At 43.1% G+C, this 19,132-nt stretch overlaps 1 protein-coding gene across 1 annotated transcript in view; it reads right to left on the reverse strand.

The window, feature by feature from the left end:
• Positions 1-19,132, reverse strand: part of HS1BP3 (HCLS1 binding protein 3) — a 55,581-nt gene that overhangs the window by 25,256 nt on the left and 11,193 nt on the right. The window contains exons 3-4 of the mRNA XM_005521834.3: positions 14,732-14,939; positions 12,674-12,893 (exon numbers count right to left, since the gene is read on the reverse strand). Coding sequence (XP_005521891.1) covers positions 12,674-12,893; positions 14,732-14,939 — 428 coding nt within the window. The remainder of the gene's footprint in view (positions 1-12,673; positions 12,894-14,731; positions 14,940-19,132) is intronic.

The raw sequence follows: 19,132 nt of genomic DNA on the forward strand, positions 1-19,132 counted from the left end.
GGCTGATTCAGCCCTCTGATTATTACCCACTGCTGATACTCCAGGCTGGCAGTGATAAGATTGAAAAGAGGAGCATCAGGGCAATTAAAAGGGACTTCAGGGCAGAGAAAAGAGGCAGTCCAGGAAGTTCTTAGAGTCTGTGGAGGACAACTTTTTTTCACAGCTGGTGAGTGAACCCAGCAGGGGAGGGACTATGTTAGACCTGTTGTTTGCAAATAGAAATGGGCTGGCAGGAGATGTGATTGTTGGAGGCTTCTTGCGACATATTGATCATGAAATTATAGAGTTCTCAATATTTGGTGAAATCAGCAGGAACATCAATAAGACTTTTACACTGGACTTCCAGAGGGCAGGCTTTGGCCTATTTAGGAGAGTTATTCATAAAGTTCCTTGGGAAGCAGCTCTTAACAAAAGAGTCCAGGAAAGGTGGGTGTGCTTCAAAATGGAAATCTTGAGGGCACAGGAAGATTGTCCCTGTGTGCCAAAAGATGAGTCAACGAGGCAAATGTCCAGCCTGGATGGGCAACAAGGTTTCAAAGGAATTTAGGAATAAAAAAAGGATCTACCATCTTTGAAAAGATGGTCAGGTCTCTCAGGAAGTATTTAAGGGGGTTGCTAGGGCACGAAGGAAAAAAAATTAGGGAGGTCAAAGCTCAGTTTGAACTTAATTTGTCAACTTTTGTAAAGGATAATAAAAAATGTTTTTGCAAATATATTAATGGCAAAAAGAAGGGTGAGACCAACTGGATGTGGGAGGGAACTTACTAATTGCAGATGAGGAGAAGGTGGAGGTGCTTAATGCCTTCTCTGCCTCAGTCTTTAGAGGGAAGATGGCTTGTCCTCAGGACAGCTGTCCTCTTGGGTTGGTAGATGGTGTCAGGGAGCAGAATGGTCCCCCTGTTGTCCAGGAGGAGGCAGTCAGAACTGCTGAGATGCTTGGATATTCATAAATCTATGAGACCAGATGGGATCCATCCCAGGGTGATGAAGGAGCTGGCAGAGGAGCTTGTGAAGACACTCTCCATCATTTACCAACAGTCCTGGCTTACTGGTGAGGTTCCAGATGACTGGAAGCTGGCCAATGTGACACCCATTCACAAAAAGGGTGGGAAGGAGGATCCTGGTAATTATAAGCCAGTCAGCCTGACCTCAGTACCCAAAAAGGTAATGAAGCAGTTTATCCTGAGTGTCATCACACAGCATGTACAGGATGGCCAGGGTATCAGACCCAGCCAGCATGGGAGGGGTAGGTCATGTTTGACCAACCTGGTCTCCTTTTATGACCAGGTGACCCAGCTGGTGGATGCAGGAAAGGCTGTGGATGTGTCTATTTGGACTTCAGCAAAGCCTTTGACACTGTGTCCCACAGCACACTCCTGGAAAAGCTGCAGCCCAGGCTTGGACAGGAGCACTCTGTGCTGGGTTAGGAACTGGCTGGATGGCCAGGCCCAGAGAGTGCTGGTGAACGTTGCTGCATCCAGCTGGGGGCCAGTGACCAGTGGTGTCCCTCAGGGGGCTGTGCTGGGGCCAGTCCTGTTCAGTATTTTATTGATGACATGGATGAGGGGATTGAGTCTTTCATTAGTAAATTTGCAGACAATACTAATCTGGGAGTATGTGCCAATCTGTTGGAGGTTAGGAGGGCCCTGCAGAGAGACCTGGAATGATTGGATGGATGGGCAAAGTCCAGTAAGATGAAGTTTAATAAGCCCAGCTGCCAAGTCCTGCATTTTGGCCACAACAACCCCCTGCAGCACTACAGGCTGGGGACGATGTGGCTGGACAGTGCCCAGGCAGAAAGGGACTGGGGGTGCTGGTGACAGCCGGCTGGACATGAGCCAGCAGTGTGCCCTGGTGGCCAAGAAGGCCAATGGCCCCTGGCCTGTATCAGGAATGGTGTGGCCAGCAGGAGCAGGGAGGTCATTCTTCCCCCGTACTCAGCACTGGTGAGGCCACACCTTTAGTGCCATGTCCAGTTCTGGTCCCTCAGTTTGGGAAGAACATTGAGACGTTTGAGCGCGTCCAGAGGAGGCAAGGAGGCTGGTGAGGGGCTGGGAACACAAACCCTGTGAGGAATGGCTGAGGGAGCTGGGGTTGTTTAGCCTGGAGAAAAGGAGACTCAGAAGTGACCTTACCACTCTCTACAACTTCCTGAGAGATGTTTGTAGTCAGGTGGGGGTTGGTCTCTTTCTCCAGGCAGCAGCTGACAGAATGAGAGGACACAGTCTCAAGGTGCACCAAGGAAAATATAGGTTGGATATTAGGAAAATTTTTTTTACAGAAAGAGTGATAAAGTATGGAATTGTCTGCCCAGGGAGGTGGTGGAGTCACCATGGATGTGTCATATCATGGATGTGTTTAAAAATGGACTGGATGTGGCACTCGGTGTCATGGTCTAGTTGAGGTGTTAAGGCATGGGTTGGACTCAATGATCTTGAAGGTCTCTTCCAACCATGTCATTCTGTGATTCTGTAAGATGGTTTTGAGGGCATGGCACCATGTTTTGTGTTTAGTGATGCCATCAAGTATGCCTCAGAAGCTATTACAGACAAAAACCAATAAAGCAAGGAAGGGAGAAGCTTAGAAGTCTTCCATTCAAGCCTCTCCAATCCTTTTGTGTATCATGACAAATAAAGAGCAGTTATTACAGAAAACTGTGATTCAGAGAGCAGACCTCAGAAAATAACTGATACTAGTGAAAATCAAAATCAAGCCATGTGATACACCACAGCTCATACCCACAGGGCTGAACTCTGTTACAGCCCACAACAGGCAGGCTGCACCTATCCAGCTCCAGGCTAGTTCCTGAACTGTGCCACCACCCAACAGAGTGCCAGCTGAGAGGAGCCAGCAACCCATCCTTGCTGCAAAATGCCCCTAGGGGTTATGGCCATGGAGTATCCTCAGCTGCCAGGCATACACTTACTACTGCCTGAACCTCATTACAGAGCCCAAACAGCTCCAGCCCTGACTCCTAAAAATGTATATTATTTAGGCTGCCCTGAGGGCAACAAAAGGCCAAAACCAGCAAATCTGATGAGTGCATGGGCTGGAATAATGGTGCACAGTAACTGCCTGGTGAGGTTTTAGCATGCTCCCCATCATGAATGTGGCCCAGGTTATTGCTTTCCCAATATAATAATATTATTGCTTTCCTAAATGATGCCTGGATAAAGTTTAGGGATCAGTACAAGCTTAGGGCCCTTCCTGATTTGGTCATGGCCAGCTTGCTCTGGGGAGTGGAAGGATTTAGCTGCTGGACAGAAGCTACTTTATTCTAGCTGGCAAAAGCAACACTACTGTTCTTGCCTGCTTTTATTTACTAGTTTAGCCACAAACCACCTACCACGGCTGTGTATTTCACTTTCATAATAAATCTTACTGCCTCTATTTGATCTGGACATGACTGGGCATATCAGGCAATACGGAAAGCAAGGGTTTGACTCTTACCCAAAATGTACAGAGGGTAATGGAAAGTATTTCTCTTGCTTCAACAACAGTGGTCATTAACAACTATCTGAATGCCACATTTCTGTGCAAAGGGAAACTTTTCCCCAGGCAGATCTATAAAATCAGTTTTATTCCTTTTACTAAAGGGATAATGGAGAAATCTAACTCTTAAGTACTGTGATATGACCCAAGAAATTCAAGTGCAAAATGAAGAGCTGCTGAGACCCAGATGCATCTGTCCTTAGGGCCATTTCTTTTTAATTGACACTTAAGATGATTCCAGACCTGGCCAAATGCTGCAAGGGGCAGCAGTAAAAGATGTGATCCCCAGGTGTGTTAATTAGTACCAGCCTATAGTTATATAGCTAAAACATGCATTTTTGGCAAAGTTTTACAGATTGCTTTCAAAAATGGTTTTCCAAAAGCTGATTCTTTGATCCTTTGAAATGAAGACAAGAATGTCTGCAGCAGGCCCATGGGGAAAATGAAACAATGGTTTTATTAAGTCTGCTGAATTAGGAACCTGACAGCATCAGATGAAAGGGAAAACAAGTCTCCCATCTTGACTTAAACTGAGCACACATTCACCCCACAGCTTCTTCAGTGAACAGTAAAGCAATAGGGCAGCTCTGAATCCATCCCTCATTAGCAGTCTGTCTCATCTATGAGCAGTTCCCTGCATCTGTTGATTAAAGATTTCCCCTGCCTTGGTGATAGAAGAAGGCTCATCGATGAGGTAATGCTTTTTTTATACTAATTAAGGACTTGAGTCATCCTTTTATTGTAAGGTCCATGAAACAAAACATGTTTAAATCTGCCCAATTACATCATGTTCAATTCTCTTCCAAAGGAGAAGTAAAAAAAAAAAAAAAAAAGACACTTCTGATTCTCTGTAGTCATAAATTTATCCTGTAGCCTCTAAAGGATCTCCTACCCTTCTCTCTGTTAAGTGAGGACTTGCTGGATATGCCTACAGAGCAGCTCACAGAAGCTCCTGCACACCTTCAGTGCTGCCTAGCTTTGCTACAAACACCCGCACATCCTGTCAAATAGGAGGGGGAAACCAAAAGCCAAGAGTTCACACAGAGGACTATGGGAATTACTTAAAAGCTGGTACCAGCTAGTGGCAATGGCATTTCACTCCAGTTCCCTGATATCACTTGGCTCTACAGTTCTTCTGTATACAGAAAAGTGCATGTTAAGTTTTATTCCTTTAGTACATTGTAAACAATGAATGAGGTCTGTTAAAAATCCTGTGAAATCTTTCTTAAAAGGAGACATTCTACTTTAGCAATCTGGTCAAATTCCAAGCTGGGTATTTGCATTTACATGGTGCAATTCTCTCTGCATTTCCAGTTGAATTAAGTGTTCTTCATTGATGGTATTGCAATGAAGCGTTGCGTGAAGTAATTAAGTCCTTGCTGCATTTTACCCCAGGTAAAGTTACATTTGTGTTCTGCTTGGAAACACCACTGGATGATACACACAGCTGTAACACTACACAGACTAGAAAGTTATTTTTAGCCCTTTGGGCTTAGGATGATGGCATAAACACAAATTAACTATTTATAAAACCCATTAAAGTATATTCAGTGTTCTAATCAGAAAGAAAATGAAGCACATTAAAAATAATTACTTAAAATTTTTCCCAAAGGATCTTCATGTTCCAGCTGTGGATGTACTGGAATCACTCAAGCCAGTCATGACAAACTCACCACTGAACTTTAAGCCAGGCAATTGCTTAAAAACTTGGGGAAATAATGACTGCATAATCTCATAGGACCAAAAATCCAACACTAAACAGGGAAACATGAATGCAGACAAGGACAATGCTGGCACAGGGAAGGCTCTCACAAGTTTTCCTTAGGTCAGGGAAATGACTATTTCCAAAATAAAAGAAAACACAGAGCAGTCAACTTTAGAGCTGTGATTTGTGTATCCGCTCCAAATCTCTGTGACAGCTAGTGCCCTAGCTCCGACCCCAAGGTACAGTTCTCTCTGACTGCCAGGTGCATAGCAGCAACTACCTGCACAATACACTCTCCTGAAGGAGTGCTTATGGATAGAAGAAATGTCAACTACAAGTCCAGGAGTACCCAAAAATCTCAGTTTTCCTGACCATAATTCCATTCAGTCTGCACATCCAAAGAAAAGCTATGAAAGAAGAGGGCCAAGTCCTTCTCACATCCAACTCAATTTCCCTGGCTGGGAAGTACAGCAAGAAAAGGGTCTCAGTTCTACCATCTGGAGCCACACAAGCCTTGGTAAAGTTACCTCAAGGGAACAGGTTTCTCCCACTCAGAAGACATAACACAGAATAAATATGGATGATTCTGTGAGATCCAGCAGCTAAGGCTTCATTTTCCATTGTTTTCTTTCAATCACCCTCAACCTCCCATTTGTGGGGGAACAGTAAGATTTTCAGTAAGGAAATACATTGGAAGAGGTTCTCAGGAGATGGGATTGGTGGCAGAAAAGAAAGAAAAGCCCTCTGCATGGGAAACAACATTCACAAAGCACCTATAAAAACAAATATGCTCAGGAGAAAAACTGGAGGCACTGAATTCCTGCAAGGAGAGCATCCCTGCCAACCTGCTCCACTCCCTAGCCACTCAGTTAGAACAATCCTAAGGGGAGGCTACAAAATTGCCTCTGAAAAAGCTTGAGACCTCCAGCAACCTTAACTTCAGTGGGTGTTTTCCACTTTCTTCTTAAATGCCAATTCATCACAAGACCAGACAATTTATGAAAAAGTGAGGCAAGCTTATCCTCTAACTGGGCAGGTAATACAGAATTTTTGCTCCCTTTTCTTCTTTTCTCTTTGATGGAGAAGAACACTATACCAGACTATTATCCTTGGTTTTCAGAAAAATTTCATCTGTCAATAGAAGACCAACAGGGTTGTTTACTGGGATGTTGTGAGTTGCCAGTCTGACAGCAGCTGGATTGGAATTGCGACAAATACTTGTGTCACTTGGCAAAGTGATGGTCAAACATGCCTTGCAACCTAAGCTTGTGACTCAACAACTGACAGAAAATAAAGATTTGCCTGTTTAAATCTCTGAAGGCTTCACAGCTGTGAGCATGGATACACACACTGCTAGGAAAACAAAGCTCTTCATTCATTCATTGTTTTGATTATCTGAATTTTGTTAAAGAAAAAGTAACCTGTATCTTTGCTCTTCTTTGATGTTTTGACACCTTCACTCTCTTTTAGCTGACCAGGACAAATAGAAAAGTTGTTTTTATGCTGTGTATAAATCCTACTAGATTCAGAGGGGAAGGCAAACACCTACCTGGCTGGACCAAAAGGCAGCTGTGAATGTGTGAGTGGCTGAGGAGCAGGATGCCTGAGGAGTGGCAGGAATACAACCCTGCCAGCCAAGGACCAGAAGGCACAGCAGCTGAACACATATTTTGACAAGTTTGCTCCAGACCATCTGTCCAGCAGACAGCAGCTGTGCTACAACACCACTCCAGCCTGCAGAAATGTTCTTCCTTGGAGGGGAAAATCCATGAGCAAGTATGCTACCCTCACCTATTACAACTTTGGGCACTCCAATAAAACCACTTGGAAAGATGCTAAATGCAGGATTCCCCTGAAGCTGATTTCTGCCTCTTCAACAGCCTCTCTCAGCTGCCCACGGTTTCTGGCAGAGGAAGCAAGATCAAATGCTGCCACTCATTTCTTCCCCGAAGACAAAAGGCTGAGGCATTTTAGGCTCTTCTGCCACAACAGGGGAGAAGAAAGGAAAGGGAATCAACGACTCAGGAGTCAAGCTCTAGCCTGACTGCCACTAAGGGGGCTGGGAAACATGAAGGTGTAGGATGCAACACAGAAATGACTGCTGGCTTGTGTGCCAACCTACTTCCTCCTGCAGCCTGCTAGGCTCTGACAGCTCTGGCAAGGCCAGGGCTGTCTCCTGGCTGCTCATTCCTTGCCAATCTGCTGCTCCAAGCCATCACCTACTTCATCTGCAGCCTCAAAAAGCACCAAGTGCCTTAATAATCTCCTTACCAATTAAACCAAACAACAGCAAACCTCTGGCACTGGAGGTGCTTGAGCTTGACCCCAGCAACCACCAGCTATAAAGATTTAAAAAACCTCTGGCAGAAGGCACCCAAAGCATCAGCCCTCACCAGCCCCATCCCTTCCTAACTGTTGTCAGGACTTAGCTGTGTCTGTGTCTAAACACAACAGATGCAAAGCTTCCACCTACACAAGTGTCTGTATTCCTCAGGAGAGGCACGAATTTGGAAGAGGAAAAGCCACAAGGGGAAATCCTCTGAAACAATAGTAAAGGCACAGAGTAGAGACAGAAACTCTCCAGGACCCACTGGAAGATAGAAAAACTCTTGCCTAGGAAATACTCACCTCTGTGCAGTTTGCCAGGAAAAACCTATGCCTGGAGAAATATATGCTGTCACTGAAAGATTTAGGGAGGCAAAGGAAAAAGGAGTGGAGGAGAGGGTCCTATGAGGGCTGCAGAGAGCAGATGAAGACAGGAAAAAGAAAGCACAAGAAAAAGTGGGTTCTCCCAAAGTGGTGAACAAATATTACCTCAGAAGGTAATTGCAGCTGAAGAAATGCATGTGCTGAAAGGGCTGCTGCACGTTTTAACCCATGAGGCAGCCATAATCCTTTTGGAGAATTGTTGCTGCTTTGTTCAGAGGAGCTGGTTCACAGTCATTTTAATCAGCTGCTGTCTGTGGTTTTTTGGAATGAACTGAATACAACTACTAAATTCAGTTGTTGTGACTACAAAGTGGGAGGAGAGGGATGCTAAAGCTCTTGGCTTCAACATATGAATGGTAAAACTCGGTATTTCACCCACAAAGGAAGAAGACAAAACCCAATTCAGTTACTGCAATGTGTTTTTTAACTTGCTGTAAGATGAAGACCTGGAAATATGAACTTGGCCTTGCTTGGATTAAGCAAAGAAACTCCCAAGCTGGATGGCTGAATTCTCTACAGAAAGCCAAGCCCTAGAGGAGCTTGAGGGCAGACTGGAGCAAAGATGGCAGCAGGCAGAAAGCTCTGCTGGTAGAGGAACATGGGGCCATACTGGTTTTTTGAGTAATTTCTTCACAGTCTGGGCCTGAGCACAGGAGCTCAGTTCAACAATTCAAGCTGCTGGAACAGTCCCTGGTACCCCCCTGGCATGGGACAACCTGTCTTCTCCCAAACCCTCCCAATCACAGCCCAGGAGGCAGCACAGGCCAGCAGCCACTTGCAGTGAACATTCTGGAGACAGCAACTCGATGAGAGAACAGGAGAATGTCATGGTCCAGGCACGGCCAGACAGCTCAGCCAGCCCTGGCCAAGGGGCCCTGGCACGGCCGAGCTGGCTGAGCACTGCTGCTGCTCCAGAACCCTGCTGCACACAGCTCCCCTCACTCCATGCCAACCTCCCCTGAAACCACTGGTAAACCACACCTTTTTCCATTGCAGAATTTTCAGCAGTACCATCAAGTTCAGGTGGAATAGCTCATCCACCTTGTGTTTCTCTTCCACCCCTTGTCTTTCAGAGGATTAGCCTCTTTCAGATCCATTGCTCTTGTTTCTTTCATTCCTAAAGATATGCCAGTTGGAGAACTCCCTGCAACTGAGACTAGCTACACAATACTATTTTGCAATTTATGAGGAAAACCCTTTAAAACATTGTTAAAAGATACTGTACCTTTAAAATCTCAGATACCAAAGCACCACAGTAGCCCAATAAGAATTTAAAAATATGTATCTGCAAATGTTGAGCTCTATGGATTTAAAGAAGGGTGATAAAGAGTGGTGACAAAGATAAGTCAATATACCTAATATTGTCCCTACAATGGGGAGTTAAATATGTATCTGATTTCCTACTTATATGGGAATTAAAACAATTTAACAAAGAAATATTATAATGATTGTGATGATTGTGGCTTAAGAGAAAAAATGAAAAAAAAAAACCAAACACAAGAGATGCTAACTTTAAAAAAAAGCTATGAGAGCCTTACAGTGACTTAAAAGTCACTGTACACTTAAAGTGCTGAGAAAAGTGAAATGGAGCTAAAAGTGTGCCACTGCTACAAAAGTGAGTATACTATAATTCATTCCCTTATGCACAGCTGCTATCAGAGGATCATCTTACTCTGTACTAGGAGTGATTTTTCTTACAGGACTTGTATATTCTGTCCAAAACTGAAAAAAATTCTACAAATGTCCAGGAAAACTTGCAGAGTAATTGGTGACAGTACACGGGAATACCAATACACCAAACTATCAAGAAAGGCAGAGGATGAAGATAATAAAACAAACCTTGCATCCCACAAATATAAGTTAATTTTGAGCACCTTTTTTTCTAGGAAGAACCAGGCTTCTGGGGTAAAAAAAATAAAAAGGAAGAGGAGTGTTAAAAGATGAAAACTTAATCAGAAATATGTATTGTTTTTGACATGTTCCTGATTTGGACAGCAAAACCCCAAGTCCTTCTGTTGCTAAGAATCCCAGAATCACCCTGCTAACACAGAGAGAAAGCTTTGAGGCATAAGAACCGTACAACAGAGAGTTTGGAGATTATCATTAACAGCCACAAAAGATGAAGAGCTGAACTGGCAAGTGAGTTTGTCCACCTGACATCAAAGAGCAACTCAGACACAGCCCTGAAAACGAGGCAGAGAATCAGCACCACTGGGAGGTCTCTTCCAGGCAAAAGGAACCAGGCCATTATGAGCTCCCAGCTGCATGATGACCAGCAGTACAAAACCAAAAAAAAAAGGCCCTAGTTTAGCATTTTACCCCTAAGGCCAGATATTTGACTAGATATTGGGTGGTTCAGCAGCACAACAGCAGTGCTGGGACAACTCCAATTCACAGCCATCTGGCCCAGGAGGAGAAGTTGTTACCAAATGAAGCGTGCTGATAGCATATGGAGGCCTGTGCTACTGGAGCAGTTTCATCCTCATCCAGAAAGCAAAAAACTTGTAAGATTATGCCAAACACATGATTCAATTTAGGTTGGAGCTCTGCTGCTCAAAGCACTCTGGCCACCACTACTGCATGAAATGGACTGGCTTGTTTCAGTGCTGACTCTACAGCTTTCCAAGGGCTTTTCAGAGAAGAAAGGAGCATGATTTTTTTTTTTTTTTTTCCTTTTTAACCTGAATTTACTAGGCACTAGGGGACAATTTACTACTAAACACATTTATCAATCTGCTTTACCTCTGCCTCCTGTTTATTCATTCCCATATAAAAGTAATTTCAAGCACATGTGAAGCACTGAAGCTGTAGGGCTTCAGCTCCCTCTTCAAAGCATGCAAGCACCAAACATTTTAATAGGCATAGAAGACACCCTAAAATGTCCCCCAAGCACCTCCCATCCACTGACCACTAAGCTCCTGCCTTTGGCCTCTCATCTAGACACATCTTACTAGATGGCACACAGCTGAGATACTGTGCTGATGTCCCATCTGATCTCCACGGATGTGAGCTGAAAGTAACTTCCATGGAAGCAGGATGAGTTACAGGAGAACACAGACAATGAAAAATCCAACTCAGAATTCTTGTTTCCACTTTCATGTTTCCCCACAACACTGTACATTGTGCCAGTCACAAAAACAATAATAAATAGATATGGAGATTTCTTTTACAGATAGCCAGCCACTGCTTTAGAGTGAAAAACTTCTGACTGCATAACATGTCATGCTGCAGCTCTGTCCCAGTGACGACCATACTTCTTATATAAATGAAGTTATTTTGATTCAGTAAGAATTCTGTACTTGGAAGGAATGGAAGCAATAAACTAAATGAGGATAAAATACCAGATCTTGTCATCCTTCAGTGCATTAGAAGACCAAAATAATCAAGATTTTCAAATGCTATGTCAAGCTGTGCAGAGGAGAAAAGCAAATCTCTTGCTTGTTTTGGCACAGCAAGCTCTTTACAGCTTCTATTTGTTGTAAGTTGGAAAATATAACATTGCATTTGTTAACCCAATAGGTCATTTTCCTATCTAAAAAAGGACACCTGCTTTTGTAGACATACAAACTAAAGACCGTTTTGTGGGAAGTATTGCTTTATCTGACTTCTCATTGTAAATAATTATTTAAATTTTTAAACTCTTGTTAAACAAAAGAATGATTTTGATGCTGAATAATTTAGCACATTGTGTCAAAAGAGTAATAGTTAATGTTTTCTGGTGAAACTTTTCTGATTTAAAGGATTAAATACTTCAGGTAAAAAGGACAGTATCTGGGCATCCATGATTACATATGATTATAATAGCAGGAGGAAAATCCAAATAGGGCTTCCAGTATTAATCATCTTATTTGACCAAACTTAGTGTAGGAGACTCCAGCTTAGAGCCTAGATTGAATGATCCCCTGGAGATGATTTAATGCCATTGGGAAACACCAAGAGAAGGGTCTGGCTTGTTACTCTCAGTTACTCCCTTTTGCTATGCAGAAACATTTTGAAAGCACAGTCTAGACCCAAGACAACATTGAGTAGTGGCTGGTGACTCTGGGTAGCTGAAATCATCCAGCTGGGTTGATCAGTGCTTACTGAAGATCAAAAACAGCTACACCTCCTTTACTTGGACATCTAAAGCCTGAGACACCCAAAAAAGTAGTTGATACTAATGATCCCAGCCACAGAAAAACTGAATTTGCTTCCAGACTTTAGTAGTTAGAAATTGGTTTGGAATTCAGTGAGAAATTCCATCTTGAAGAAAGTAACTGTCAGAAAATTACTGGACAGGTAAACAAACCCAGATACTAATATCAGGAAGCTCTGATCCAGTTACTGTTTCTCAAGCTGTTACTGCTTATGTCTTAGTTGCTTTTTAGTATGTGCGGCCTTCAACACAGGAAAAAGGAAAGAAAAGCCACAAGTGAGCTCAGAAGCAATTCCAGACACTGCAATCAGAGTGTCCTGTGTACTCCAGAAGGCACATCCACTGGATGCTGGAGGGTTGATGCTTTGTGGTAGAGCTCTGCAGTGTCCAGCAAAGTACTTTCTGTAGCTGAGACTGTTAGCAAGGCATTCATGATGTCCCTGTCACTTCGATGTCCTGAGGAATGCACTGAAAAGGCACCACAAAGTCTCTTCCCTCTGTCAAAGCACCTCATTCATGAACTGCAGGGGCCCCTCCTCTGTGAAATTTAGTGATGTGGGACTGTGACATACAACAGCCTTATTCAGAAAGGCTAAAATCTAAATACCTAATTTACAGGTTTTTAGCCATACCTGATTATACCAAGAGGGTCTAAAATTTCCTCTTCTTCCTCATCTCCCTCTTCTTTTCTCTCCCTGTTTTTGATATTTTCCACTGATAAAAGCTGTGAGATTAAGTCAGGTGTCTTCTCCTCTTTGAAAAAATCCAATGCATCATTTTCTTCATCTTCTTGTTCCCTGTCATCAGGCACGTTTTTACCCTTGAAGTCAACAGCACTGGAAGATTTTGTTCCTGCAAAACACAGTAATGGAGAAAAAACTGAGTATACAAGATAACAACTACAGGTTTTTTATACCTTGCACTTGTTCCTGACAGTTTTGTTTGAGGAATAAAGGACATGATCAGCTTTTGTAAAACTTTCAAAACACTCCCACTGTTCCCTTAATTCACTGTGTGTCATTATGTGTCTGATCTGTTTATTGATTTAAAGTAGTTAAGTAGAGGAAGATAGAGGAAATGAACTTTATCTGAGACATAGCAGCACATGTCAAAACTACTTATTTATGTTCCTTCTACAGTAACAGAAACAATAGAATTTCCACGTGGTGATTCATCCCATCCAAATGAAGTCACATTAGAAGTTTCTCTTTGAAGTGCCTATTTCTCTTCTACTTGCTACAGAGAGACTGTAAATACTGTGCTTAGATGTAGGTAGCTAACTTTCACATAGCTAGTAGAGATAAAATCCTCTTTTTGATACTCTTTAATTACCTTGGGCTAAAATTAGAGCATTGGACAGCATGTTTCTACAGCTCTCCAGTTTACACTGAAAAATGAAGCCTGAAGTTCTAACACCCTTCAGTATGCAAGATGCAGCTGAGCAAATTCAGCCAACTGAAACATAAAACTAAGTCTTCTCACCATACTTGTGTAAGGAAAACTAATCCACAAACACCAGAGGTTTATGTCCAAAAAGGAGGCAGAGGAGTCCTTTTATTTTATTTGAATAAAGGGAGAGACCCTGTTTACATGCAAAAGCCAGCAGAATAAGGAGAAAATACTTCTTTGTTACAGTTTCTGGATGTCCAGAATTTAAAATAATGAGATAGAAAAAAAGAAAGGTTACTGAAAACTGTGATGGATAAAATTAATGGTTACACCATTTTGACTAGTGAAGTAACATGTCATGGGAGTCTCATTTCTTCCAACGTTTCATGTCTGCATCTGCCAAATCAGGGTAAGACTTACATTACTCTAAGGCAAATTTTGATTTCACATTACTTGCACATGATCTGCCCACAGAATGCAGTCCAGCCTAGTTTAGCTGCAGATGTGCACCATGGTTAGGTTAACTAGCAAGCAAAGATCAATCAACATGAATTCTGAATTCTTTGTGCAAGGGGTCTGCTCTCAAGAGAACACTGCCAGGGAAAAAAGCTCCAAACAAAAACCTTGCTACCTGGATCTTGCCACACATTAAGCAACTTTGACTATAGCAAACTGCCAGTTTCACAGAGCTAATCTGGCCAGACTCGTCACTTCTGCAAAATGGGCTGTTTACACTTGTTAGCTTCTTGCAACTTCACTTACTTAAAAGTAACCCTCCACTAAGAATCCTGCACAGCACCAGGCTGGAGTATTCCCTGCTCAGCAGCCCTCAGCTGAATTAAAAACAGAGAGCTCACATGTTCCACTCATTCAGTAACTCCCTCCTATGCCCAAAGGACACAAGAAAGGAACTACACTAATCAATAGACAAGACAACAAGAGCTTGACATAAGGTTACGGAAAACTAAGAAAAAAAAAAATTAAAAGTAAACTAAGAAGAAAAAAAAAACAAAAAACAAAACCAAAAAACCAAAAAAAAACCTAGCCAGAGAATGTATTTAACTAATAAAGAATCTGTCTTTCACTTAAATCTTTCTCAGAGTCAATAATTTGCAGGAAAACCAGCCAAAACATGGAAGAGTTGCTCACTAAGGGAGACTGCACTGTCCCTTTAGGGTCCATCTCCCCACTGATAACATAGTTATCAGAGCACTCTCTAGTTTTTGGCTACCCGAGTCAAGAATTTAACACTCCCATACAGTACACTCATGGGAGAGGGGACACTCACATCTTTTAGTTACCTAAAAATTCCAGTAACTCAGGACTTGCTGCTAGTTCCTCATCTTTGGAGATGAATTTCATGATATCATTGAACATAGCTCTTCGTTCAGAGATGTCAGATTCCCCCACAAAGAGAACTTTTCTAGGCAGGAGTGGAAGAGAAACCTGTGGATATCGTGCTGTCAGTCTCTGGTAGAGCTCTTCAATCTCACTGTACTTCTTGGAAACCTGCAATGAGAATGTGTTGCCTGGGTTCATTTCTTTACAGGAATACAGAAGCAGCAAAGCAGCAGTTTAAGTGCTGTGAAACATTAACTGTGCAAGTGGAAAACCATATATTAGCAAGGAGCTTTACACATGGCCTAGCAAAAGCCTGTTATGTACCTCATGAATCCTCCAGCATTGTTGTTGGTCTTCTGTTATTAAAATCTCCTGCTTAATGGAATTAAAGTTCATTGCCAGAATCCATTTGTCTGACTCATCAGCTAATGAAATACTGGGAAGGTCACTGTTCCAGATATTTTTCTGACAGCAGGAATCCTTGTCCACTGAAAGTGATGCCCAGTCCTGAGAGACAGGAGGGAAGAAAAGCCCTGTCTGGTAGGTATATGGTAGAGAAAGCAGCCTATGTCTTTGCACCATTGTCCCATTCCTCACCCCTGGTGGCTTCAGTGCAGTTTGGCTGCTTGGGCCTAAAAAACTGTCACGTTTTCTGCCCTGAAGAGCACATGACACAAAAACCTAAGGGCAAAGTTCTCTGCTGACCCCTGACTATTCAGTTCATCCATGAGAAAATAAAAACCAACAATTTGGCCATGGCCTAAAAGGTTCTCATACAGGGAAAAGATGTCAACAGTGAATGGAGTCATTCCTTCTTTGGACAAAGACAGGAAGCCTGAGGAGAAATAAGGCTCAAAATATTACAAGGAAAGCAATAGCTATGGGAATGTTGGTTAGAAAAGGTGTGGCTTTTATGCCACATTAAGTATTGAATTCAGTATCTTAAACCAACACACAAAACCCACACAAGAAACGAAACGCTATCTCCAAGTGACATTACAGATGCAATGAGGGTGACTTCCCTGCTAATCCCAGATAATATATTTGTCAAGGCCCTCTGTGGACTCATAATCTACCAAACTGTTTCAATTAATACAGAGATTTGAAAAAATCAACCAAAATAACAGTGCTAGCGGAGTGCATAGAACACAGATACTCTTTTGGGGTCCAGCTGTTATCCTCCTGTAACACATGTTGCTGAACTCTAATGGAGTGAATCCTAATTAACACTGCAATATGTGCAGTATTGCACATACTGAGATGGATATAAAAGACAGAGAGACTCAAGAACCACACCTTGGAATGAAGAAATGCTGAGTTCTCCCACAAACACAGGAATAAAAGAAAGTCAACCTAACAAAAAGCACAGAAGGGAAGTGAGTTATAGATTAATGCAGAATCCCTACACTGCCTCTATACAAGCAAACTAAACAGCACCAGGCATATTCCCAGCCACTGCAACTTGAGAGCATCCACTAGAAACCTCATTTACAGTATGTACTGGAACCTGAAAATGACTGGGACAGTTCCTACACTCTGGGCAGCTACCATTCTTCAGCCCAAGATCTGGCCCAGTGGAGAGACCCCTCAGCAGACAGTTTGGGGACTGATGCACACTGCAGATGGTAAGAAAGTTTAATCCTGCACATGCTGCCAGACTGTGTTCCCTCCAGGCCAGGGAACAGGCCCTGACAATAACAGGCACACCTCAACCAGTTCACTGATTCAGATGTGGGCACAAAGAGCAATAACCACCTCAGCTTTCACGCTTCCCTGCCTTTCGCAGTAATTATCAATCTAGCCAGATGATTTGGAAAAGCATTTGCATTTCAGCTGTACAATGTTCACTGTGGGTTCAGTGTCCAGTCACAAAAGGCAAGCAGCCTTGTAACAAAGGTCTGAAATGCAACACCCAACCTAAGTTGACAGGGCAATGAAAACCAAGTATTTCAGACTTGTCTTGTGAAAGCAACAAAGGTTAAGTGTGAGTAATACTGTGCTCCACATGCACATGTGGATCTGAAATACCATTCAGCAACCAAGCACTAAAGTGAGGGCAATAGAGATGTTCCAGAACATCATAATCTTCCCTTTGAAAGACACCCCAAAAAGAGAGGGGAAAGCAATTCCAGAGATTCTGAACTGCTGTACATTTTTAGTTCACTAGGTCCCAGCAGCACTCCGAGCAGGGTATGATGCCTGAGCCCCTCCCAAAAATACTAAGTAAGCGCGAATATAAGGACAGTAAGGAATTCACTGGTGCTCTTTTGAAAGAATAAACATCATTTGCCTCCATCCAGGAAAAAAAAAAGTAAGTCTGATTTGCAAAAAACATTTAACATCTAATTAATTTCAATAGTAACTACCAAATTAATTTCTGAAAGCATTACCAGACAGCAGCCAATCAAGATTATGCCAAAACAGTTTTTTAAATACTCTAACACTGAACTGAGACAAACTTATTTCTTTCCCCACTTTATTTTCATTCCTCCTCTATCAAAGTCTGTAAATTATTCATAAATCTCAATTTATGTCTAATTACACCACTGAACCTAAAGCAAATGCACACCCTCGCATCCCATCGCTAATTGCGCCTTTGTGGATCTGCGTGGGCTTTGAACAACAACGCTGGGAATGCACACGCGACACGGAATACCAAGTATGACGGCACTGTCTCCAAAGCATACTAATGTGCTTCCCAAAGCCTGCAGCACACCGTGCAGGACAATATCCAGCAGTGCCGGGATGCCCTCTGCTGGAACACCCTGCCACACCAGTGAGCTGTCAGACCTCCAGCCAAAACCTTTCTCTGCTTACCTAATGCTGGCCCCTGCAAGCCCCTGCCAGCTGGGGCTCCTCACCCACTGTCCCTGTGCCTCAAGCCCTGGAAGCCATGGGCTCCTCACTCAGCTCTGCTGCCAGATTTACTCTGGTTTTGGTGCTCAGAATGCAGTGGTGAGGCTGGCTGAGCCCACCAGCCCCAGACTGGTGCACTGAGAATCACCGAATGGTTTGGGTTAGAAGGGACCTTAAACATCATCCAGTTCTATGGGCAGGGGCACTCTCCACTATCCCAGGTTGCTCAGTCTGTCATCCAACCTGGCCTTGAATAATTCCAGCAATGGGGCAGCCACAGCTTCTCTGGGCAACCTGTTCCAGTGTCTCAGCACCCTCACAGTCAAGAATTTTTTCTTTACATCCAATCTACACCTTCCCTTCTTTAGCCTAAGGTCGTTACCCGTTGTCAATTCCAGGTCCTTGTAACCAGCCCCTCTCCTGCTTTCTTACAGCCCCTTTAGGTACTGGAAGAGGTCTTAACACCACCCTGGAGCCTTCTCCAGGCTGAAGAGGCTCTCTCAGTGTCCTCACAGGAGAGCTGTCCCAGGTCAATGGCTACTTTTGTACCCTTCCTCTGGATCTGTTCTAATCACATCTTTCCTATACTTGGGACCCTGGAGCTGGATGCAGTAGCACAGAGGCCTTACACGAGTGCCAGACAGGTTCCACAGAATGCATTTTTTCAAGTCAAATCCCAGACATGACGTAGAGCATTCTCACACCTTTCTAGTCAGAAAGCACTGCTCTGCCACAACAATTCTGGACCCTTTCAATGTGACATCTTCTGTCAATTTTCCAGAAGAAAGGTGCATCAGCATGTAACAAAATTAAATCCTGCCTTTCCTGGTTATCACTTACAGCCCTTTGAAATTGTTGATGGATCCTATGGCCCAAAATGTCAGGATAAAAAATAAGCACTGCTCTAAACCCCATTTAATCAATCCTATTAAGTAAACGAAGTTCCATTTGATTAATATTCAAATATTTCTCTTCTGCTGCCTGTAATTTGTTCAGGCCCTCATCCACCAGTTATCCTCTCCCCCTCCCCACCTCTAACTGAGCCCCGTGAACACTGTGGAGCTAAACCCCACCACCTGTAAGCCTGACTGCACACACTTCAAGGAGCTCTGTCAAGTCACAATATCAAAGGCTCAATCTGCTTCACTTCAAAAGAGTTAATCATGCAAATACAGCAAAGCATGTGCACATTTGCCAGGTCAAGACCTTATTTGCCTGCAACAATTAACATCCAACACAGAACTTAAAAGACAGACAGGGATGGGGTGAATGTTTTTTTTTTTTTTCTTTCCGCTGGGAACAAATAAATAAGTTGAATGTGATCAAGTATAGCTAGAAAGTTAAAAAAACCACCATGAAGTTCAAAGTGAAAGTCTGAAGTTTGCTGCTCATCCCCCAAATCTCATGCATGTGCCTTGCCCCCCTCTTCCCAAGGGCCTCACGCATGAAAGTACACACCGGAATGGCTGTAGGATACGAGCCTGGGACTCACAGTTGTGTGCAGA

Source organism: Pseudopodoces humilis, chromosome 3, assembly GCF_049639895.1.
Source record: "Pseudopodoces humilis isolate 2021_Gansu_Grassland_sample_001 chromosome 3, ASM4963989v1, whole genome shotgun sequence".
NCBI classification, from domain to species: Eukaryota; Metazoa; Chordata; class Aves; order Passeriformes; family Paridae; genus Pseudopodoces; species Pseudopodoces humilis.